Consider the following 25,238-nt stretch of genomic DNA (forward strand, 5'->3'; position numbering starts at 1 on the left):
ACAATGTCCCCATCAAACTCTCCCAGCACAGATATAGCACGGACTTAGATACAGTGTAAAGCTCACTCTTCTCCGTCCCCATCAAACACTCCCAGGACAGGTACAGCACGGGGTTGGATACGGAATAAAGCACCCTCGACACCGTCCCCATCAAAAATTCCCTGGACAGGTACAGCACTGGGTTCGATACAGAGTAAAGCTCCCTCTACACTGTCCCCATCAAACACTCCCAGGACAGGTACAGCACGGGGTTAGATACAGAGTAATGCTCCGTCTACTCCACCCTCATCAAACACTCCCAGGACAGGTACAGCACGGGGTTAGATACAGAGTAAAGCTCCCTCTACTCCGCCCCCATCAAACACTCCCAGGACAGGTACAGCACGGGATTACATACAGAGCAAAGCTACCTCTACACTGTCCACATCAAACGATCCCAGGACAGGTAAAGCATGGGATTAGATACAGAAAAAAGCTCCCTCTACACTGTCCCCATCCATCAAATACTCCCAGGACAGGTACAGAACTGGGTTAGATACAGAGTAAAGCTCCCTCTACACTGTCCCCATCAAACTCTCCCAGGACAGGTACAGCACAGGGTTAGAGACAGAGTAAGGCTCCCCCTACACTGTCCCGATCAATCACTCCCAAGCCAGGTACAGGACGGAGTTAGATACAGAGAAGAGCTCCCTCAACACTGTCCCCATCAAACACTCCCAGGACAGGTACAGCACATGGGTAGATACAGAGAAAAGCTTCCTCTACACAATCCCCATCAAACACTCCCAGGACAGGTACAGCACGGGGTTAGATACAGAGTAAAGCTCACTCTACACTGTCCCCATCAAACACTCCTTGGACAGGTACAGCGCCTGTTTAGATACTGAGTAAAGCTCCCTCTACACTGTCCCAATCAAACCCTCCCAGGACATGTACAGCACAGGGTTAGATACATAGTAAAGCACCCTCTACACTCTCCCCATCAAACACTCCCTGGACAGGTACAGCACGGGGTTAGATACAGAGTAAACCTCCCTCTACACTGTCCCCATCAAACACTCCCAGGACAGGTACAGCACGGGGTTAGATACAGAGTAAACCTCCCTCTACACTGTCCCCATCAAACACTCCCAGGACAGGTACAGCACGGGGTTAGATACAGAGTAAAGCTCCCTCTACACTGTCCCCATCAAACACTCCCAGGACAGGAACAGCACGGGGTTAAATACAGAGTAAAGCTCACTCTACACCGTCCCGATCAAACAGTCCCAGGACAGGTGCAGCACGGGGTTAAATACAGAGTAAAGCTCACTCTACACCGTCCCGATCAAACACTCCCAGGACAGGTACAGCACGGGGTTAGATACAGAGTAAAGCTCCCTCTACACTGTCCCCATCAAACACTCCCAGGACAGGTACAGCACGGGGTTAGATACAGAGTAAAGCTCCCTCTACACTGTCCCCATCAAACACTCCCAGGACAGGTACAGCATGGGGTTAGGTATACAGTAAAGCTCCCTCTACATTGTCCCCATCAAACACTCCCAGGACAGGTACAGGACGGCATTAATACAGAGTAAAGCTCCCTCTACACTGTCCCCATCAAACACTCCCAGGACAGGTACAGCACGGGGTTAGATACAGAGTAATGCTCACTCTATACTGTCCCCATCAAACACTCCCAGGACAGGTACAGCACGGTGTTAGATACAGAGTAAAGCTCCCTCTACACTGTCCCCATCAAACACTCCCAGGACAGGTACAGCACGGGGTTAGATACAGAGTAAAGCTCCCTCTACACTGTCCCCATCAAAGACTCCCAGGACAGGTACAGCACGGGGTTAGATACAGAGTACAGCTCCCACTTCACTGTCCCCATCAAACACTCCCAGGACAGGTACAGCACGGGGTTAGATACAGAGTAAAGCTCCCTCTACACTGTCCCCATCAAACACTCACAGGACAGGTACAGCACGGTGTTAGATACAGAGTAAACCTCCCTCTACACCGTCCGCAACAAACACTCCCTGGACAGGTACAGCACGGGATTAGATAAAGAGTACAGCTCCCCCTACACTGTCCCCATCAATCGCTCCCAGGACAGGTACAGCACGGCGTTAGATACAGAGTAAAGCGCCCTCTACACTGTCCCCATCAAACACTCCCAGGACAGGTACAGCACGGGGTTAGATACAGAGTAAAGCTCCTCTACACTGTCCCCATCAAACACTCCCAGGACAGGTACAGCACGGGGATAAATACAGCGTAAATCTCCCTCTACACCGTCCTCATCAAACAATCCCAGGACAGGTACAGCACGGGTTTAGATACGGAGTAAAGCTCCCTCTACACCGTCCCCATCAAGCACTCCCTGGACAGGTACAGCACTGGGTTAGATACAGAGTAAATCTCCCTCTGCACTGTCCCCATCAAATACTCCCAGGACACGTACAGCACGGGGTTAGATACAGAGTAAAGATCCCACTACACTATCCCCATCAAACACTCCCAGGACAGGTAAAGCTCGGGGTTAGATACAGAGTAAAGCTCTCTCTACACTGTCCCCATCAAACATTCCCAGGACAGGTACAGCACGGGGTTAGATACAGAGTAAAGCTCCCTCTACACTGTCCCCATCAAACACTCCCAGGACAGGTACAGCACGGGGTTAGATACAGAGTAAACCTACCTCTACTCCGCCCCCATCAAACAATCCCAAGACAGGTACAGCACGGGGTTAGATACAGAGTAAATCTCCCTCTACACGGTCTCCATCAAACACTCCCTGGACAGGTACAGCACGGGGTTAGATACAGAGTAAAACTACCTCTACACTGTCCCCATCAAACACTCCCAGGACAGGTACAGCACGGGGTTAGATACAGAGTAAAACTACCTCTACACTGTCCCCATCAAACACTCCCAGGACAGGTACAGCACAGGGTTAGATACAGAGTAAAGCTCCCTCTTCACTGTCCCCATCAAACACTCCCAGGACAGGTACAGCCCAGGGTTAGATACAGAGTAAAGCTCCCTCTACACTGTCCCCATCAAACACTCCCAGGACAGGTACAGCACGGGGTTAGATACAGAGTAAAGCTCCCTCTACACTCTCCCCATCAAACAATCCGAGCACAGATATAGCACGGGCTTAGATACAGAGTAAAGATCCATCTCTGCTGTCCCGATCAAACACTCCCAGGACAGGTACAGGACGGAGTTAGATACAGAGTAAAGCTCCCTCTACACTGTCCCCATCAAACTCTCCCAGGACAGGTACAGCACGGGGTTAGATACAGAGTAAAGCTCCCCCTACACTGTCCCCATCAAACACTCCCAGGACTGGTACAGCACGGTGTTAGATACAGAGCAAAGCTAACTCTACACTGTCCCAATCAAACACTCCTTGGACAGGTAAAGTGCCTGGTTAGATATTGAGTAAATCTCCCTCTACAATGCCCCATCAAACATTCCCAGGACATGTACAGCACGGGGTTAGATACAGAGTAAATGTCCCTCTACACTGTCCCTATCAAACACTCACAGAACAGGTACAGCACAGGGTTAGATACAGACTAAATCTCCCTCTACACTCTCCCCATCAAACACTCCCAGCACAGATATAGCACGGACTTAGATACAGGGTAAAGCTTGCTCTTCTCCGTCCCCATCAAAGACTCCCAGGACAGGTACAGCACAGGGTGAAATACAGAGTAAAGCTCCCTCTACACTGTCCCCATCAAACGCTCCCAGGACAGATAAAGCATGGGATTAGATACAGAATAAGGCTCCCTCTACACTGTCCCAATCAAACACTCCCAGGACAGGTACACAACGGGGTTAGATACAGAGTACAGCTCCCACTTCACTGTCCCCATCAAACACTCCCAGGACAGGTACAGCACGGGGTTAGATACAGAGTAAACCTACCTCTACACTGTCCCCATCAAACACACCCAGGACAGGTACTGCACGGGATTAGATACAGAGTAAAGCTCCCTCTTCACTGTCCCCATCAAACACTCCCAGGACAGGTACAGCACGGGATTAGATACAGAGTAAATCTCCCTCTACACTGTCCTCATCAAAGGCTCCCAGGACAGGTACAGCACAGGTTTAGATACACAGTAAAGCTCCCCCTAAACTGTCCCCATCAAACACTCCCAGGACAGGTACATCAGGGCGTTAGATACAGATTAATGCGCCCTCTACACTGTCCGCATCAAACACTCCCAGGACAGGTACAGCACGGGGTTAGATACAGAGTAAAGCACCCTCTACACTGTCCCCATCAAACACTCCCAGGACTGGTACAGGACGACGTTAGATACAGAGTTAAGCTCCCTCTACACTGTCCCCATCAAACACTCCCAGGACAGTTACAGCACGGCGTTAGATACAGAGTAAAGCTCCCTCTACACCGTCCTCACAAACAATCCCAGGACAGGTACAGCACTGAGTTAGATACAGAGTAAATCTCCCTCAACACTTTCCCCATCAAACACTCCCAGGACAGGTACAGCATGGGGTTAGATACAGAGTAAAGGTCCCTCTACACTGTCCCCATCAAACACTCCCAGGAGAGGTACAGCACGGGGTTAGATACAGAGTAAAGCTCCCTCTACACTGTCCCCATCAAACAGTCCCAGGACAGGAACAGCACGGGGTTAGATACAGAGCAAAGCTACCTCTACACTGTCCACATCCATCAAATACTCCCAGGACAGGTACAGCACAGGGTTAGATGCAGATTAAATCTCCCTCTACTCCGTCCCCATTAAACACTCCCTGGACAGGTACAGAACTGGGTTAGATACAGAGTAAAGCTCCCTCTACACTGTCCCCATCAAACTCTCCCAGGACAGGTACAGAACTGGGTTAGATACAGAGTAAAGCTCCCTCTACACTGTCCCCATCAAACTCTCCCAGGACAGGTACAGCACAGGGTTAGAGACAGAGTAAGGCTCCCCCTACACTGTCCCGATCAATCACTCCCAAGCCAGGTACAGGACGGAGTTAGATACAGAGAAGAGCTCCCTCAACACTGTCCCCATCAAACACTCCCAGGACAGGTACAGCACGGGGTTAGATACAGAATAAAGCTCACTCTACACTGTCCCCATCAAACACTCCTTGGACAGGTACAGCGCCTGTTTAGATACTGAGTAAAGCTCCCTCTACACTGTCCCAATCAAACCCTCCCAGGACATGTACAGCACAGGGTTAGATACATAGTAAAGCACCCTCTACACTGTCCCCATCAAACACTCCCAGGACAGGTACAGCACGGGGTTAGATACAGAGTAAACCTCCCTCTACGCTGTCCCCATCAACCATTCCCAGGGCAGGTACAGCACGGGGTTAGATACAGAGTTAAGCTCCCTCTTCACTGTCCCCATCAAACACTCCCAGGACAGGAACAGCACGGGGTTAAATACAGAGTAAAGCTCACTCTACACCGTCCCGATCAAACAGTCCCAGGACAGGTGCAGCACGGGGTTAAATACAGAGTAAAGCTCACTCTACACCGTCCCCATCAAACACTCCCAGTACAGGTACAGCACTGGGTTGGATACAGAGTAAATCTCCCTCTACAATGTCCCCATCAAACACTCCCAGGACAGGTACAGCACGGGGTTAGATACAGAGTAAATCTCCCTCTACACTGTCCCCATCAAACACTCCCAGGACAGGTACAGCACAGGGTTAGATACAGAGTAAAGCTCCCTCTACACTGTCCCCATCAAACACTCCCAGGACAGGTACAGCACGGGGTTAGATACAGAGTAATGCTCACTCTATACTGTCCCCATCAAACACTCCCAGGACAGGTACAGCACGGGGTTAGATACAGAGTAATGCTCACTCTATACTGTCCCCATCAAACACTCCCAGGACAGGTACAGGACGGCATTAATACAGAGTAAAGCTCCCTCTACACTGTCCCCATCAAACACTCCCAGGACAGGTACAGCACGGGGTTAGATACAGAGTAAAGCTACCTCTACACTGTCCCCATCAAACACTCCCAGGACAGGTAAAGCATGGGATTAGATACAGAATAAAGCTCCCTCTACACTGTCCCCATCAAACACTCCCAGGACAGGTACAGCACGGAGTTAGATACAGAGTAAAGCTCCCTCTACACTGTCCCCATCAAACACTCCCAGGACAGGTACAGCACGGGGTTAGATACAGAGTAAAGCTCCCTCTACACTGTCCCCATCAAACACTCCCAGGACAGGTACAGCACGGTGTTAGATACAGAGTAAAGCCTCCCTCTACACTGTCCCCAACAAACACTCCCAGGACAGGTACAGCACGGGATTAGATACAGAGTAAAGCTCCCTCTACACTGTCCCCATCAAACACTCCCAGGACAGGTACAGCACGGCGTTAGATACAGAGTAAAGCGCCCTCTACACTGTCCCCATCAAACACTCCCAGGACAGGTACATAACGGCGTTAGATCCAGAGTAAAGCTCACTCTACACTGTCCCCATCAAACACTCCCAGGACAGGTACAGCACGGGGATAAATACAGAGTAAATCTCCCTCTACACCGTCCTCATCAAACAATCCCAGGACAGGTACAGCACGGGTTTAGATACGGAGTAAAGCTCCCTCTACACCGTCCCCATCAAGCACTCCCTGGACAGGTACAGCACTGGGTTAGATACAGAGTAAATCTCCCTCTGCACTGTCCCCATCAAATACTCCCAGGACACGTACAGCACGGGGTTAGATACAGAGTAAAGATCCCACTACACTATCCCCATCAAACACTCCCAGGACAGGTAAAGCTCGGGGTTAGATACAGAGTAAAGCTCTCTCTACACTGTCCCCATCAAACATTCCCAGGACAGGTACAGCACGGGGTTAGATACAGAGTAAATCTCCCTCTACACTGTCCCCATCAAACACTCCCAGGACAGGTACAGCACGGGGTTAGATACAGAGTAAACCTACCTCTACTCCGCCCCCATCAAACACTCCCAGGACAGGTACAGCACGGGGTTAGATACAGAGTAAAGCTCCCTCTTCACTGTCCCCATCAAACACTCCCAGGGCAGGTACAGCCCAGGGTTAGATACAGAGTAAAGCTCCCTCTACACTGTCCCCAACAAACACTCCCAGAACAGGTACAGCACGGGGTTAGATACAATTTAAAGCTCCCTCTACACTCTCCCCATCAAACAATCCGAGCACAGATATAGCACGGGCTTAGATACAGAGTAAAGATCCATCTCTGCTGTCCCGATCAAACACTCCCAGGACTGGTACAGCACGGTGTTAGATACAGAGCAAAGCTAACTCTACACTGTCCCAATCAAACACTCCTTGGACAGGTAAAGTGCCTGGTTAGATATTGAGTAAATCTCCCTCTACAATGCCCCATCAAACATTCCCAGGACATGTACAGCACGGGGTTAGATACAGAGTAAATGTCCCTCTACACTGTCCCTATCAAACACTCACAGAACAGGTACAGCACAGGGTTAGATACAGACTAAATCTCCCTCTACACTCTCCCCATCAAACACTCCCAGCACAGATATAGCACGGACTTAGATACAGGGTAAAGCTTGCTCTTCTCCGTCCCCATCAAAGACTCCCAGGACAGGTACAGCACAGGGTGAAATACAGAGTAAAGCTCCCTCTACACTGTCCCCATCAAACGCTCCCAGGACAGATAAAGCATGGGATTAGATACAGAATAAGGCTCCCTCTACACTGTCCCAATCAAACACTCCCAGGACAGGTACACAACGGGGTTAGATACAGAGTACAGCTCCCACTTCACTGTCCCCATCAAACACTCCCAGGACAGGTACAGCACGGGGTTAGATACAGAGTAAACCTACCTCTACACTGTCCCCATCAAACACACCCAGGACAGGTACTGCACGGGATTAGATACAGAGTAAAGCTCCCTCTTCACTGTCCCCATCAAACACTCCCAGGACAGGTACAGCACGGGATTAGATACAGAGTAAAGCTCCCTCTACACAGTCCTCATCAAAGGCTCCCAGGACAGGTACAGCACGGGGTTAGATACAGAGTAAAGCTCCCTCTACACTGTCTCCATCAAACACTCCCAGGACAGGTACATCAGGGCGTTAGATACAGATTAATGCGCCCTCTACACTGTCCCCATCAAACACTCCCAGGACAGGTACAGCACGGCGTTAGATACAGAGCAAAGCGCCCTCTGCACTGTCCGCATCAAACACTCCCAGGACTGGTACAGGACGACGTTAGATACAGAGTTAAGCTCCCTCTACACTGTCCCCATCAAACACTCCCAGGACAGGTACAGGACGGCGTTAGATACAGAGTAAAGCTCCCTCTACACTGTCCCCATCAAACACTCCCAGAACAGGTACAGCACGGGCTTAGGTAGAGAATAAAGCTCCCTCTACACTGTCCCCATCAAACACTCCCAGGACAGGTACAGCACATGGTTAGATATAGAGTAAAGGTCCCTCTACACCATCCCCATCAAACACTCCCAGGACAGGTACAGCAACGGGTTAGATACAGAGTAAAGCTAACTCTACACTGTCCCCATCAAACACTCCCAGGACATATACAGCACGGGGTTAGATACAGAGAAATGCTCCCTCTACACTGTCCCCATCAAACACTCCCAGGACAGGTACAGCACGGGGTTAGATACAGAGTAAATGCTCCCTCTACACTGTCCCCATCAAACACGCCCAGGACAGGTACAGCACGGGGTTAGATACAGAGTAAAGCTCCCTCTACACTCGTCCCCATCAAACACTCCCAGGACAGGTACAGCACGGGTTAGATACAGAGTAAAGCTCCTCTACTCCGTCCCCATCAAACACTCCCAGGACAGGTACAGCACAGGGTTAGATACAGAGTAAAGCTCCCTCTACACTGTCCCCATCAAACACTCCCAGGACAGGTACAGCACGGGTTAGATACAGAGTAAAGCTCCCTCTACACTGTCCCCATCAAACACTCCCAGGACAGGTACAGCACGGGGTTAGATACAGAGTAAAGCTCCCTCTACACTGTCCCCATCAAACACTCCCAGGACAGGTACAGCACGGGGTTAGATACAGAGTAAAGCTCCCTCTACACTGTCCCAATCAAACACTCCTTGGACAGGTACAGCACAGGGTTAGATACAGAGTAAAGATCCCTCTATACTGTCCCCATCAAACACTCCCAGGACATGTACAGCACGGGGTTAGATACAGAGTAAAGCTCTCTCTTCACTGTCCCCATCAAACACACCCTGGACAGGTACAGCACGGGGTTAGATACAGAGTAAAGCTCTCACTTCACTGTCCCCATCAAACACACCCTGGACATGTACAGCACAGGGTTAGATACAGAGTAAAGCTCCATCTACACTGTCCCCATCAAACACTCCCAGGACAGGTACAGCACGGGGTTAGGTACAGAGTAAAGCTCCCTCTTCACGGTCTCCATCAAACACTCCCTGGACAGGTACTGCACGGGGTTAGATACAGAGTAAACCTACCTCTACACTGTCCCCATCAAACACACCCAGGACAGGTACTGCACGGGATTAGATACAGTGTAAAGCACCCTCTTCACTGTCCCCATCAAACACTCCCAGGACAGGTACAGCACAGGTTTAGATACACATTAAAGCTCCCCCTACACTGTCCCCATCAAACACTCCCAGGACAGGTACAGCACGGCGTTAGATACAGATTAATGCGCCCTCTACACTGTCCCCATCAAACACTCCCAGGACAGGTACAGCATGGCGTTAGATACAGAGTAAAGCACCCTCTGCACTGTCCGCATCAAACACTCCCAGGACTGGTACAGGACGGCGTTAGATACAGAGTAATGCTCCCTCTACACTGTCCCCATCAAACACTCCCAGAACAGGTACAGCACGTGCTTAGGTAGAGAATAAAGCTCCCTCTACACTGTCCCCAACAAACACTCCCAGGACAGGTACAGCACATGGTTAGATATAGAGTAAAGGTCCCTCTACACCATCCCCATCAAACGCACACAGGGCAGGTACAGCCCAGGGTTAGATACAGAGTAAATGTCCCTCTACACTGTCCCTATCCAACACTCCCAGGACAGGTACAGCACAGGGTTAGATACAGATTAAATCTCCCTCTACACTGTCCCCATCAAACGCTCCCAGGACAGGTACAGCACGGGGTTAGATACAGAGTAAAGCTCCCTCTACATTGTCCCCATCAAACACTCCCAGGACAGGAACAGCACGGGGTTAGATACAGAGTAAAGCACCCTCTACTCCGCCCCCATCAAACAATCCCAAGGCAGGTCCGCACAGGGTTAGATACAGAGTACAGCTCCCACTTCACTGTCCCCATCAAACACTCCCAGGACAGTTACAGAACGGGATTAGATACAGAGTAAAGCTCCCTCTACACAGTCTCCATCAAACACTCCCAGGACAGGTACAGCACAGGGTTAGGTACAGAGTAAACCTACCTCTACACTGTCCCCATCAAACACACCCAGGACAGGTACAGCACGGGATTAGATACAGAGTAAAGCTTCCTCTACACAGTCCTCATCAAAGGCTCCCAGGACAGGTACAGCACGGGGTTAGATACAGAGTAAAGCTCCCTCTACACTGTCCCCATCAAACACTCCCAGGACAGGTACAGCACGGCGTTAGATACAGAGTAAAGATCCCTCTATACTGTCCCCATCAAACACTCCCAGGACAGGTACAGCACGGGGTTAGATACAGAGTAAAGCTCCCTCTACACTGTCCCCATCAAACACTCCCAGGACAGGTACAGCACGGGGTTAGATACAGAGTAAAGCTCCCTCTACACTGTCCCCATCAAACACTCCCAGGACAGGTACAGCACGGGGTTAGATACAGAGTAAAGCTCCCCTTACACTGTCCTCATCAAACACTCCCAGGACAGGTACAGCACGGCGTTAGATACAGAGTAAAGCGCCCTCTACACTGTCCCCATCAAACACACGCAGGACAGGTACAGCACGGCGTTAGATACAGAGTAAAGCGCCCTCTACACTGTCCCCATCAAACACTCCCAGGACAGGTGCAGGACGGCGTTAGATACAGAGTAAAGCTCCCTCTACACTGTCCCCATCAAACACTCCCAGGACAGGTACAGCACGGGGTTAGATACAGAGTAAAGCTCCCCCTACACTGTCCCCATCAAACACTCCCAGGACAGGTACAGCACAGGGTTAGATACAGAGTAAAGAACCCTCTACACGATCCCCATCAAACACTCCCTGGACAGGTACAGCACGGGGTTAGATACAGAGTAAAGCTAAATCTACACTGTCCCCATCAAACATTCCCAGGACAGGTACAGCACATGGTTAGATACAGAGTAAAGATCCCTCTACACCATCCCCATCAAACACTCCTTGGACAGGTACAGCTCGGGGTTAGATTCAGAGTAAAGCTAACTCTACACTGTCCCAATCAAACACTCCTTGGACAGGTACAGCGCCTGTTTAGATACTGAGTAAGTCTCCCTCTACACTGTCCCAATTAAACACTCCCAGGACATATACAGCACGGGGTTAGATACAGAGTAATGCTCCCTCTACACTGTCCCCATCAAACGCTCGCAGGGCAGGTACAGCCCATGGTTAGATACAGAGTAAAGCTCCCTCTACCCGATCCCCATCAATCACTCCCAGGACAGGTACAGCACGGGGTTAGATGCAGAGTAAAGCTCACTCTACACTGTCCCCATCAAACACTCCCAGGACAGGTACAGCACAGGGTTAGATACAGAGTAAAGCTCCCTCTACACTGTCCCTATCAAACACTCCCAGAACAGGTACAGCACAGGGTTAGATACAGATTAAATCTCCTTCTACACTCTCCCCATCAAACACTCCCAGCACAGATATAGCACGGACTTAGATACAGGGTAAAGCTTCATCTTCTCCGTCCCCATCAACGACTCCCAGGACAGGTACAGCACGGGGTTAGATACAGAGTAAAGCTCCCTCTACACTGTCCCCAGCAAACACTCCCAGGACAGGTACAGCACGGGGTTAGATACAGAGTAAAGCTCCCTCTTCACTGTCCCCATTAAACACTCCCAGGACAGGTACAGCACATGGTTAGATACAAAGTAAAGATCCCTCTACACTGTCCCCATCAAACGCTCGCAGGGCAGGTACAGCCCAGGGTTAGATACAGAGTAAATGTCCCTCTACTCTGTCCCTATCAATCACTCCCAGAACAGGTACAGCACAGGGTTAGATACAGATTACATCTCCCTCTACACTCTCCCCATCAAACACTCCCAGCACAGATATAGCACGGACTTAGATACAGGGTAAAGCTTGCTCTTCTCCGTCCCCATCAACCACTCCCAGGACAGGTACATCACGGCGTTAGATACAGAGTAAAGCTCCCTCTACACTGTCCCCATCAAACACTCCCAGGACAGGTACAGCACGGGGTTAGATACAGAGTAAAGCTAAATCTACACTGTCCCCATCAAACATTCCCAGGACAGGTACAGCACATGGTTAGATACAGAGTAAAGATCCCTCTACACCATCCCCATCAAACACTCCTTGGACAGGTACAGCTCGGGGTTAGATTCAGAGTAAAGCTAACTCTACACTGTCCCAATCAAACACTCCTTGGACAGGTACAGCGCCTGTTTAGATACTGAGTAAAGCTCCCTCTACACTGTCCCAATTAAACACTCCCAGGACATATACAGCACGGGGTTAGATACAGAGTAATGCTCCCTCTACACTGTCCCCATCAAACGCTCGCAGGGCAGGTACAGCCCAGGGTTAGATACAGAGTAAATGTCCCTCTACACTGTCCCTATCAAACACTCCCAGAACAGGTACAGCACAGGGTTAGATACAGATTAAATCTCCTTCTACACTCTCCCCATCAAACACTCCCAGCACAGATATAGCACGGACTTAGATACAGGGTAAAGCTTCATCTTCTCCGTCCCCATCAAACACTCCCAGGACAGGTACAGCACGGGTTTTGATACAGAGTAAAGCTCCCTCTTCACTGTCCCCATCAAACACTCCCAGGACAGGTACATCACGGCGTTAAATACAGAGTAAAGCTCCCTCTACACCGTCCTCATCAAACACTCCCAGGACAGGTACAGCACGGGGTTAGATACGGAGTAAAGCTCCCCCTACACCCTCCCCTTCAAACATTCCCTGGACAGGTACAGCACGGGGTTAGATACAGAGTAAAGCTAACTCTACACTGTCCCAATCAAACACTCCTTGGACAGGTACAGCGCCTGGTTAGATACTGAGTAAAGCTCCCTCTACACTGTCCCCATCAAACACTCCCAGGACATATACAGCCCAGGGTTAGATACAGAGTAAATGTCCCTCTACACAGTCCCTATCAAACACTCCCAGAACAGGTAAAGCACAGGGTTAGATACAGATTAAATCTCCCTCTACACTCTCCCCATCAAACACTCCCAGCACAGATATAGCACGGACTTAGGTACAGGGTAGAGCTTGCTCTTCTCCGTCCCCATCAAACACTCCCAGGACAGGTACAGCACGTGGTTAGATACAGACTAAATCTCCCTCTACACTCTCCCCATCAAACACTCCCAGCACAGATATAGCACGGACTTAGATACAGGGTAAAGCTTGCTCTTCTCCGTCCCCATTAAACACTCCCAGGACAGGTACAGCACGGCGTTAGATACAGAGTAAATCTCCCTCTACACTGTCCCCATCAAACACTCCCAGGACAGGTACAGCACGGGGTTAGATACAGAGTAAAGCTCCCTCTACACTATCCCCATCAAACACTCCCAGGGCAGGTACAGCACGGGGTTAGATACAGAGTAAAGCGCCCTCTACACTGTCCCCATCAAACACTACCAGGACAGGTACAGCACGTGGTTAGATACAGAGTAAATCTCCCTCTACACTGTCCCCATCAAACACTCCCAGGACAGGTACAGCACGGGGTTAGATACAGAGTAAATCTCCCTCTACACTGTCCCCATCAAACACTCCCAGGACAGGTACAGCACGGGGTTAGATACAGAGTAAATCTCCCTCTACACTGTCCCCATCAAACACTCCCAGGACAGGTACAGCACGGGGTTAGATACAGAGTAAAGCTCCCTCTACACTATCCCCATCAAACACTCCCAGGGCAGGTACAGCACGGGGTTAGATACAGAGTAAAGCGCCCTCTACACTGTCCCCATCAAACACTACCAGGACAGGTACAGCACGTGGTTAGATACAGAGTAAATCTCCCTCTACACTGTCCCCATCAAACACTCCCAGGACAGGTACAGCACGGGGTTAGATACAGAGTAAATCTCCCTCTACACTGTCCCCATCAAACACTCCCAGGACAGGTACAGCACGGGGTTAGATACAGAGTAAATCTCCCTCTACACTGTCCCCATCAAACACTCCCAGGACAGGTACAGCACGGGGTTAGATACAGAGTAAAGCTCCCTCTACACTGTCCCCATCAAACACTCCCAGGACAGGTACAGCACGGGGTTAGATACAGAGTAAAGCTCCCTCTACACTGTCCCCATCAAACACTCCCAGGACAGGTACAGCACGGAGTTAGATACAGAGTAAAGCTCCCTCTACACTGCCCACAAAATGGCTGCTCATACCAAGATGGTTGTGCATGATGAAATTGTGCCGTTGATGTCAAGCTGAGCGGATTATAATCGGGGCGGTCGCTGGAAGACGAGGAGATTGACCCCCACCCGGAGCCTTCCAATGTCGACCAGTTTTATGACAGATTCTCTCTCTGTTTCTTTTGTCTGTCTTCAAATCTTGATCATTCCCTATTTTTCCCATCTGCCCGTCCCCCTTTCCGATGGAATTTTCTTTGTGCTCCCGCTCTCCCTTCTCCTCATCGGTCTCCGGTTTTCTCATGCTTTTCTTTTTCCGCTCGCTCCCTCCTGTTGTGTCCTCCTCCCACAACCCCCACCCTCCCCCCACCCGCACCGCCACCCTCCCCCACCTCAACCCCTCCAGTCCTCCACTTCCTCCTGGACAACAAGTGGGGCTTTTGCCGGGACCGTCTGATCGTCAGCAAGGACCAGCGGGCTGTCCGGAGTGTTGCCGGGATCCCCATGCTCTTCGCCGCCGAGCCCATCATGACCAGTTGCCACCTGTCCATTGACCTGGTCATCGGTGACGTGGCACTGACCCAAGGCAAGCATTACTGGGCGTGCTCTGTCGACCCCAGCTCCTACCTGGTGAAGGTTGGCATCGGGTTAGAGAGCAAACTCCTCGAGTGGTTCCAAGTGCCCCAGGATGTGGTCAGCCCCAGGTATGGAAACACCGCCACCATCCCATCGTTCACCCATTTCACCCCCATTTCCACCCGCCGCCAGCCGGACCGGTTTCTGGGCCATGGTGAGTCCTCCATCCTCCATCGCTCATCCCGCAGGAGATTCATTCGATCGGCGGCGCCTCTCTCCCAACCACCCCCCCGCTTACACTCGTGAATCCCCTCCATGGGCTGGATTCCTCCTCGCACCCCCCCCCGCCCCCCCCCCCCACTCCCATGCCCTTCCACCACCCCCCACCTCCCCCACCGCGCAACCTAGGCTTGGCTGAGTGGCACCACTGGTGCGCCAACCTGGTCACGCCCGTAGATGTGCCAGCTGTGCCAGAATCCCGGGTTGAGAAGTGTGGGGGAGGTGGGGGATGGGGGTGTGGTGGCGCATAACCGTCAAGCTGGCGAAACCCTGACCTTCGAACCCCGGAAAGGAATGACCCTGAGGGTCGAGCTCCAGCGCGGGAGGAGGAGGCTTGGCCAATCGGGGGCCGAGGGCCTCTTCAGGCTAGCGGGATCGCATCCTCCCCCCACCACCACCACCACCACCCCATCCCTGCAGTCCCTCCCCTGGTGCCCCGTGAACACTGTGGGTGTCAGCGGAGGGGGTCTCTCTCTCTCTCTGTCCCAATGTTCTTCCACAGGGCCCTTAATTGGCACTGTCGGTATACAGAGAATGATCGCTCTGCGGGTCCTCACCCCTCGACCCCTACTTTACTCAGTTGACGACAAAGCAACGTAGCTACTCAACTGGAGGCCTGGGGGCCTTCCAAGAAACCCCACTCTGGGGCCTAGCCCCATTCTCGGGCCTAGCCTCATGCTGGGGCCTAGTCCCAGTGGATGAGGCCTGTAGTTAGGGATTAGACGTCAAAGTTTGCGATCTTTTGGTTCGATGTGGGGATTGATCAGGGGGGAGAAGGCCTTGGACCTTCATATCGTGTGTGTGTGTGTGTGTGTGTGTGTGTGTGTCGATTGGTGGGGTGGCAGACGTGGTGGTGATTGGAGGTGCAAGTCTGAAGCTGGAGTTCTGTTCCAGAGGCCTAAATCTGGGGCCTACCCTTCAAGTTGAAGCCCAAGGCCAGCCTCGATCGTGTTGAATGGGGGCAGCAGGCTCGATGGGCCGAATGGCTAATGCCTGCTCCTGTTTCTGGTGTCCTTGTGACCCGGGCCCTCAGTGGACCCTCCAGTTGGGAGGAGATGTACACACAGGCCGGTACCTATGCTCCCCAGGCTCCCAGCCCAGGAACATTGGATCCAGGAGATCGGTTGGGAGTCTGAGTGAGTTTGCCTCCTCTGTATACCAGGCCTCTCTGATACCAGCCCAGTTTTCCCCTCCACTATCTCCCCCACCGCCTCCCTCCTCCTACATCCCTTCCCTCCACCCTGCCCTCCTCTCCCTCGTCCCTTACCGCTCCCTTCCTCTCCTCCTCCCCACTCTCCCTTCTCCCATACCCCTCACCTCCTCCACTGCCCCTCTTCCCTCTCTTGCCCTCGCCCTCTTCCTTTACCCCTCTGCTCCCCCTCCTCCCCTCCTCTCCTCCCCTTGCCCTCCTCCCTAGCCCCTCCCCTCCTCCCCTCTCTCTCCTCCTTTTCCTTCCCCTCCTCCCTTTCCCCTCCTCCCTTACGCCTCCCTAGCTCCTCCCCTCCTCTCCCTCTCCTCCTTTTCCTTCCCCTCCTCCCCTCCCTTTCCCCCTCTTCCCCTTCCCTTCCCCTCCTCCCCTCCCTCTCCCCCTCTTCCCTTACTCCCCTCCCTTCCTTCACACCCCACCTCCTCCATTCTCCCCTTACCCTTCCTCTACCCTTCTTCCCTACTCCCTCCATCTTGCCCCCGCTTCCCTTCCCACACCTCCACTATCTCTCCTCCCTTCCTCCTCCTTCGCTATCTCTCTCCCCCTGCCCTCCCTTTGCTCCTCCTTTCCACCTCCTTTCCCTCCCCCCTCCCCCCACCGTCCAAGTGCCCAAGCAACCCCAGTTGAAGAGGGAAGCTAACCCCAAAGGGCAAAGGTCAGGAAGACCAGCCATGTTGGGCCTTGGTGAAGCTCTGTCTCCAAGTCCTCCTCCTCCCACCCCCCCCTCACCCATTACCTCTGAAAAGGGAAGCAGTCAACCCCTGAACTTCGAACCTCTGCACCTCAACCTAGTCCCACATCTATAATTTTGCCCCATCAGTGAAAGATATTCACCCTCTGAAGGCATCAGCTCTAAGCACCATGCCCTGGTGCTTGCTGGTACAGAGGACTCTGGATCATGATCAGCAGAGATGGAATCGTGCTGGATTTTACTTGTGCTGTCTGTCTCAATCCACACCAAGTGTTGCATTCATCCGCTGAGGCACTGGGAGCAACAATCGATCCCTGTTGTAATTAATTTTTGAGTGAGTAATGACACCCTTGTGTCAGTGGCTATGTTGAGGGGGGCAAGACTTAGAGCAAACAGAATCACTTTCAACAGAGTCTGTATGAACTGCAGCAAACAGTCTACAGTCTATTTAAACAGTGTCTCCAAACTACAGCAGTCTACAGTGTATATTTAAACTGTGCACTATTGCAAACAGTCTACAGAGTCCATTTAAACAGTGCAGTGCAGCAAAGTCTACAGTGTCTATTTAAACAGTGTCACAAAACTACAGCAGTCTACAAGTCTAAACAGTACAGTAAACTGTCTACAGATTCTATTTAAGCTACACACTTCAGCAGTCTACAGAGTCTATTTAAACTGTGCACTATAGCAAACAGTCTACAGAGTCCATTTAAACAGTGCAGTGCAGCAAAGTCTACAGTGTCTATTTAAACAGTGTCTCAAAACTACAGCAGTCTACAAGTCTATTTAAACAGTACAGTACAACAAACAGTCTACAGATTCTATTTAAGCTACACACTACAGCAGTCTACAGAGTCTATTTAAACAGTGCACAATAGCAAATAATCTACAGTCTATTTAAACAATACACTACAGCAAACAGCTTACAGAGCCTACTTAAACAGTGCATTAAAGTGAACAGCCTACAGAGTTTATTTAAACCGCATACTACAGCAATCTACAATGTCTAGTTAAACAACAATCTACAGCAAACAGCCTACAGAGTCTATTTAAATTGCACATTACAGCTATCTACAGTATCAATTTAAACAGCACTCTACAGCAAACAGCCTACAGAATCTATTTTAAACTGCACACTACAGCAATCTACACAGTCTATTTAAACAGCATACTACAGCAAACAGCCTACAGAATCTATTTAAACTGCGCACTACAGCAGTCTACACAGTCTATTTAAACAGTGTACTACAGCAAACAGCCTAAGAATCTATTTAAACTGCGCACTAGAGCAAACAATTTAAAGAGTCTATTTAAATTGTGCATGATAGCAAACAGCCTACAGGGTCTATTTAAACTGTGTACTATAGCAAACAGTCTACCTAATCTATTTAAACAGCGCACTATAGGAAACAGTCTACAGAATCTATTTAAACAGCGCACTACAGCAAACAGTCTACAGAATCTATTTAAACAGTGCACTACAGCAAACAGTATACAGAGTCTACTTAATTGGTACACTTTAGCAAACAGCCTACAGGGTCTATTTAAATGTCACATTACAGCAATTGAGAGCCTATTTAAACAGCACTCCACAGCAAACAGTCCACAGAGTCTAGTTAAAGAGAGTGCCTTCGAACTGCAGCAATCGCCGGAATTATCTGGCCCCTCCCCCTCACGGGATCTCCTGATCCCATCCGAAGGCAGTGGATTTTTGAATGGCTCGTCACGTTTCCTGACCCCGCCCCTCCCCCCAGCCCCCACAACTTCGCCGCGCCTGGGACGGGAAATTCCGCCCAGACGTTCCCCCGACCATAGCAGGATAACTTCCCCCCGGCCGAACGTAGTCAGTGGAGGATGGTAGCCAAATCCGATTGAGGTGACAACGGTGAGGCCGCGAGGTGTGACTGGCGCGGAGGATGACACGATTGACCTCGCCCAGGGGGTATCGCCTCCCCCCCCCAACCCCCGGCAGCATCGCTTACTCCTTTACCCCTCTCTCTTGTTGTTGTGCCGATTGTGTTGCAGGTACGACCCCGACAGCGGGCATGACAGTGGGGCCGAAGATGCCACCGTCGACGCCGCGCCGCCCTATGCCTTCTTGACCATAGGGATGGGCAAGGTCCTGCTGCCCCAGGGCTCCCCCCTGCCGGTCCGGGACCCAGCCGGGGGCACCGCCCCCCTTCCCTCGCGGCTGGGGGTCTGCCTGGACTACGAGAGGGGGCGGGTGGCCTTCTACGATGCGGTGTCCTTCCGGAGCCTGTGGGAGTGCGGGGTGGACTGCAGCGGGCCCGTCTGCCCGGCCTTCTGCTTCGTGGGAGGGGGTGCCCTCCACCTCCAGGAGCTGGTGGCCACCAGACCTGAGCAGAAGGCCGTCAACTGCGCCACGCACAAAGGTGAGTGAGTCGGCAAACCCGTGCCAGAGTCCCCCGGGGTCAAACCTGTGCCCCCTCCCCTCAGTGAGTCACCCCCCCGAGCCCCTCCCCTCGGTGAGTAACACCCCCCCCCCCCCCGAGTTTACCCCTCGGTGAGTAACACCCCCCCCGAGCCCCTCCCCTCGGTGAGTAACACCCCCCCCCTGAGTTTACCCTCGGTGAGTAACACCCCCCCAGAGCCCCTCCCCTCGGTGAGTAACACCCCCCCCGAGCCCCTCCCCTCGGTGAGTAACATGCCCCCCCGAGCCCCTCCCCTCGGTGAGTCACTCCCCCCTGAGCCCCTCCCCTCGGTGAGTAACACCCACACCCGAGCCCCGCTCCTCAGTGAGTCAAGCCCCCGAGCCCCTCCCCTCGGTGAGTAACAACCCCCCCGAGTTTTCCCCTCGGTGAGTAACACCCCCCGCGAGCGCCTCCCTTCGGTGAGTAACACGCCCCCCCGAGCCCCTCCCCTCGGTGAGTCACTCACACCGAGCCCCGCCCCTTGGTGAGTCACGCCCCTGAGCTCCTCCCCTCGGCGAGTCACCCCCCCACTGAGTCCCTCCCCTCAGTGAGTCACTCCCCACTGAGCCCCTCCCCTCAGTGAGTCACTCCCCACTGAGCCCCTCCCCTCGGTGAGTCACTCCCCCCTGAGCCCCTCCCCTCGGTGAGTCACCCCCCCAAGCCCCTCCCCTCAGTGAGTCACGCCCCCCTGAGCCCCTCCCCTCGGTGAGTCACCCCCCCCCAAGCACCTCCCTATCTCTGTAACCTCCTCCAGCCCCTACACCCCTCCCTATCTCTGTAACCTCCTCCAGTCCCTACAGCCCTCCCTATCTCTGTAACCTCCTCCAGCCTCTACACCCCTCCCTATCTCTGTAACCTCCTCCAGCCCCTACAACCCTCCCTATCTCTGTAACCTCCTCCTCCAGCCCCTACACCCCTCCCTATCTCTGTAACCTCCTCCAGCCCCTACTCCCCTCCCTATCTCTGTAACCTCCTCCAGCCCCTACACCCCTCCCTATCTCTGTAACCTCCTCCAGCCCCTACTCCCCTCCCTATCTCTGTAACCTCCTCCAGCCCCTACACCCCTCCCTATCTCTGTAACCTCCTCCAGCCCCTACACCCCTCCCTATCTCTGTAACCTCCTCCAGCCCCTACACCCCTCCCTATCTCTGTAACCTCCTCCAGCCCCTACACCCCTCCCTATCTCTGTAACCTCCTCCAGCCCCTACACCCCTCCCTATCTCTGTAACATCCTCCAGCCCCTACACCCCTCCCTATCTCTGTAACATCCTCCAGCCCCTACACCCCTCCCTATCTCTGTAACCTCCTCCAGCACCTACACCCCTCCCTATCTCTGTAACATCCTCCAGGCCCTACACCCCTCCCTATCTCTGTAACCTCCTCCAGCCCCTACACCCCTCCCTATCTCTGTAACATCCTCCAGCCCCTACACCCCTCCCTATCTCTGTAACCTCCTCCAGCACCTACACCCCTCCCTATCGCTGTAACCTCCTCCTCCAGCCCCTACACTCCTCCCTATCTCTGTAACCTCCTCCAGCCCCTACACCCCTCCCTATCTCTGTAACCTCCTCCAGCAGCTACACCCCTCCCTATCTCTGTAACCTCCTCCAGCCCCTACACCTCTCCCTATCTCTGTAACCTCCTCCAGCACCTACACCCCTCCCTATCTCTGTAACCTCCTCCAGCCCCTACACCCCTCCCTATCTCTGTAACCTCCTCCAGCACCTACACCCCTCCCTATCTCTGTAACCTCCTCCAGCCCCTACACCTCTCCCTATCTCTGTAACCTCCTCCAGCACCTACACCCCTCCCTATCTCTGTAACCTCCTCCAGCCCCTACACCCCTCCCTATCTCTGTAACATCCTCCAGCCCCTACACCCCTCCCTATCTCTGTAACCTCCTCCAGCACCTACACCCCTCCTTATCTCTGTAACCTCCTCCAGCCCCTACACCCCTCCCTATCTCTGTAACATCCTCCAGCCCCTACACCCCTCCCTATCTCTGTAACCTCCTCCAGCACCTACACCCCTCCCTATCTCTGTAACCTCCTCCAGCCCCTACACCCCTCCCTATCTCTGTAACATCCTCCAGCCCCTACACCCCTCCCTATCTCTGTAACCTCCTCCAGCCCCTACACCCCTCCCTATCTCTGTAACCTCCTCCAGCCCCTACACCCCTCCCTATCTCTGTAACCTCCTCCAGCCCCTACACCCCTCCCTATCTCTGTAACATCCTCCAGCCCCTACACCCCTCCCTATCTCTGTAACCTCCTCCAGCCCCTACACCCCTCCCTATCTCTGTAACCTCCTCCAGCCCCTACACCCCTCCCTATCTCTGTAACCTCCTCCAGCCCCTACACCCCTCATCTCTGTAACCTCCTCCAGCCCCTACAACCCTCCCTATCTCTGTAACCTCCTCCAGCCCCTACACCCCTCCCTATCTCTGTAACATCCTCCAGCCCCTACACCCCTCCCTATCTCTGTAACCTCCTCCAGCACCTACACCCCTCCCTATCTCTGTAACATCCTCCAGCCCCTACACCCCTCCCTATCTCTGTAACCTCCTCCAGCCCCTACACCCCTCCCCATCATTGTAACCTCCTCCAGCCCCTACACCCCTGCCTATCTCTGTAACCTCCTCCAGCCCCTACACCCTCCCTATCTCTGTAACCTCCTCCATCCCCTACACCCCTCCCTATCTCTGTAACCTCCTCCATCCCCTACACCCCTCCCTATCTCTGTAACCTCCTCCAGCCCCTACACCCCTCATCTCTGTAACCTCCTCCAGCCCCTACACCCCTCCCTATCTCTGTAACCTCCTCCAGCCCCTACACCCCTCCCTATCTCTGTAACCTCCTCCAGCCCCTACACCCCTCCCTATCTCTGTAACCTCCTCCAGCCCCTACACCCCTCCCTCAGTGAGTCACTCCCCCCTGAGCCCCTCCCCTCGGTGAGTCACTCCCCCCTGAGCCCCTCCCCTCCGTGAGTCACTCCCACTGATCCCCTCCCATCGTTGAGTCACTCACCCCGAGCCCCGCCTCTCACTGAGTAACCCCCCCCCGAGCCCCTCCCCTCGGTGAGTCACCCCCCCGGAGCCCCTCCCCTCAGTGAGTCACTCCCCCGAGCCCCTCCCCTCGGCGAGTCACCCCCCACTGAGCCCCTCCCCTCGGTGAGTCAACCCCCCGAGTCCCTCCCCTCGTTGAGTCAACCCCCCGAACCCCTCCCCTCGGTGAGTCACTCCCCCCTGAGCCCCTCCCCTCAGTGAGTCACCCCCCCGAGTCCCTCCCCTCGTTGAGTCAACCCCCCCGAGCCCCTCCCCTCGGCGAGTCACCCCCCACTGAGCCCCTCCCCTCGGTGAGTCAACCCCCCGAGTCCCTCCCCTCGTTGAGTCAACCCCCCGAACCCCTCCCCTCGGTGAGTCACTCCCCCCCGAGCCCCTCCCCTCGGCGAGTCACCCCCCCGAGTCCCTCCCCTCGTTGAGTCAACCCACCGAACCCCTCCCCTCGGTGAGTCCCGCCCCCCTGAGCCCCTCCCCTCGGTGAGTCACTCCCCCCTGAGCCCCTCCCCTCGGTGAGTCACCCTCACTGAGACCCTCCCCTCGCTGTGTCACTCCCCCCTGAGCCCCTCCCCTCGGTGAGTCACCCTCACTGAGCCCCTCCCCTCGGTGAGTCACCGTCCCCTCCCCTCGGTGAGTCACCGTCCCCCCGAGACACTCCACTCAGTGAGTCACTCCCCCCTGAGCCCCGCCCCTCGGTGAGTCACGCGCCCTGAGCCCCTCCCCTCGTTGAGTCACTCACCCCTGAGCCAATCCCTTCGGTGAGTCACTCACCCCTGAGTCCCAACCCTCGGTGAGTCACCGCCCCTGAGCACCTCCCCTCGGTGAGTCACCCCCACTGAGACCCTCCCTTCAGTGAGTCACTCCCCCCTGAGCCCCGCCCCTGTGTCAGTAACACCCACCCCTGAGCCCCTCCCCTCAGTGAGTCACTCCCCCCTGAGCCCCTCCCCTCAGTGAGTCACTACCCCCTGAGCCCCTCCCCTCAGTGAGTCACCCCCCCGGAGCCCCTCCTCTCAGCGAGTCACTCCCCCGAACCCCTCCCCTCGGTGAGTCACTCCCCCCGAGCCCCTCCCCTCAGTGAGTCACCCCCCCCAAGCACCTCCCTATCCCTGTAACCTCCACCAGACCCTACACCCCTCCCTATCCCTGTAACCTCCTCCAGCCCCTACACCCCTCCCTATCTCTGTAACCTCCTCCAGACCCTACACCCCTCCCTATCTCTGTAACCTCCTCCAGCCCCTACACCCCTCCCTATCTCTGTAACCTCCTCCAGCCCCTACACCCCTCCCTATCTCTGTAACCTCTTCCAGTCACTACACCCCTCCCTATCTCTGTAACCTCCTCCAGACCCTACACCCCTCCCTATCTCTGTAACCTCCTCCTGTCCCTACAACCCTCCCTATCTCTGTAACCTCCTCCAGCCCCTACACCCCTCCCTATCTCTGTAACCTCCTCCAGACCCTACACCCCTCCCTATCTCTGTAACCTCCTCCAGACCCTACACCCCTCCCTATCTCTGTAACCTCCTCCAGCCCCTACACCCCTCCCTATCTCTGTAACCTCCTCCTGCCCCGACACCCCTCCCTATCTCTGTAACCTCCTCCTGCCCCTACACCCCTCCCTATCCCTGTAACCTCCTCCAGCCCCTACACCCCTCCCTATCCCTGTAACCTCCTCCAGCCCCTACACCCCTCCCTATCCCTGTAACCTCCTCCAGCCCCTACACCCCTCCCTATCCCTGTAACCTCCTCCAGCCCCTACACCCCTCCCTATCTCTGTAACCTCCTCCAGACCCTACACCCCTCCCTATCCCTGTAACCTCCTCCAGCCCCTACACCCCTCCCTATCCCTGTAACCTCCTCCAGCCCCTACACCCATCCCTATCTCTGTAACCTCCTCCAGACCCTACACCCCTCCCTATCCCTGTAACCTCCTCCAGACCCTACACCCCTCCCTATCCCTGTAACCTCCTCCAGCCCCTACACCCCTCCCTATCTCTGTAACCTCCTCCAGACCCTACACCCCTCCCTATCTCTGTAACCTCCTCCAGCCCCTACACCCCTCCCTATCTCTGTAACCTCCTCCAGCCCCTACACCCATCCCTATCCCTGTAACCTCCTCCAGCCCCTACACCCCTCCCTATCCCTGTAACCTCCTCCAGCCCCTACACCCCTCCCTATCCCTGTAACCTCCTCCAGCCCCTACACCCCTCCCTATCCCTGTAACCTCCTCCAGCCCCTACACCCCTCCCTATCCCTGTAACCTCCTCCAGCCCCTACACCCCTCCCTATCTCTGTAACCTCCTCCAGACCCTACACCCCTCCCTATCCCTGTAACCTCCTCCAGCCCCTACACCCCTCCCTATCCCTGTAACCTC

General features: G+C 53.8%; 1 protein-coding gene across 1 annotated transcript in view; it reads left to right on the forward strand.

Moving 5' to 3' along the window:
- Positions 1 to 25,238, forward strand: part of LOC121274413 (tripartite motif-containing protein 46-like) — a 113,214-nt gene that overhangs the window by 74,733 nt on the left and 13,243 nt on the right. Inside the window, exons 8-9 of the mRNA XM_041181723.1 lie at positions 15,028 to 15,325; positions 19,400 to 19,767. Coding sequence (XP_041037657.1) covers positions 15,028 to 15,325; positions 19,400 to 19,767 — 666 coding nt within the window. The remainder of the gene's footprint in view (positions 1 to 15,027; positions 15,326 to 19,399; positions 19,768 to 25,238) is intronic.

This window comes from Carcharodon carcharias, assembly GCF_017639515.1.
Source record: "Carcharodon carcharias isolate sCarCar2 chromosome 36 unlocalized genomic scaffold, sCarCar2.pri SUPER_36_unloc_2, whole genome shotgun sequence".
Classification (NCBI taxonomy): domain Eukaryota; kingdom Metazoa; phylum Chordata; class Chondrichthyes; order Lamniformes; family Lamnidae; genus Carcharodon; species Carcharodon carcharias.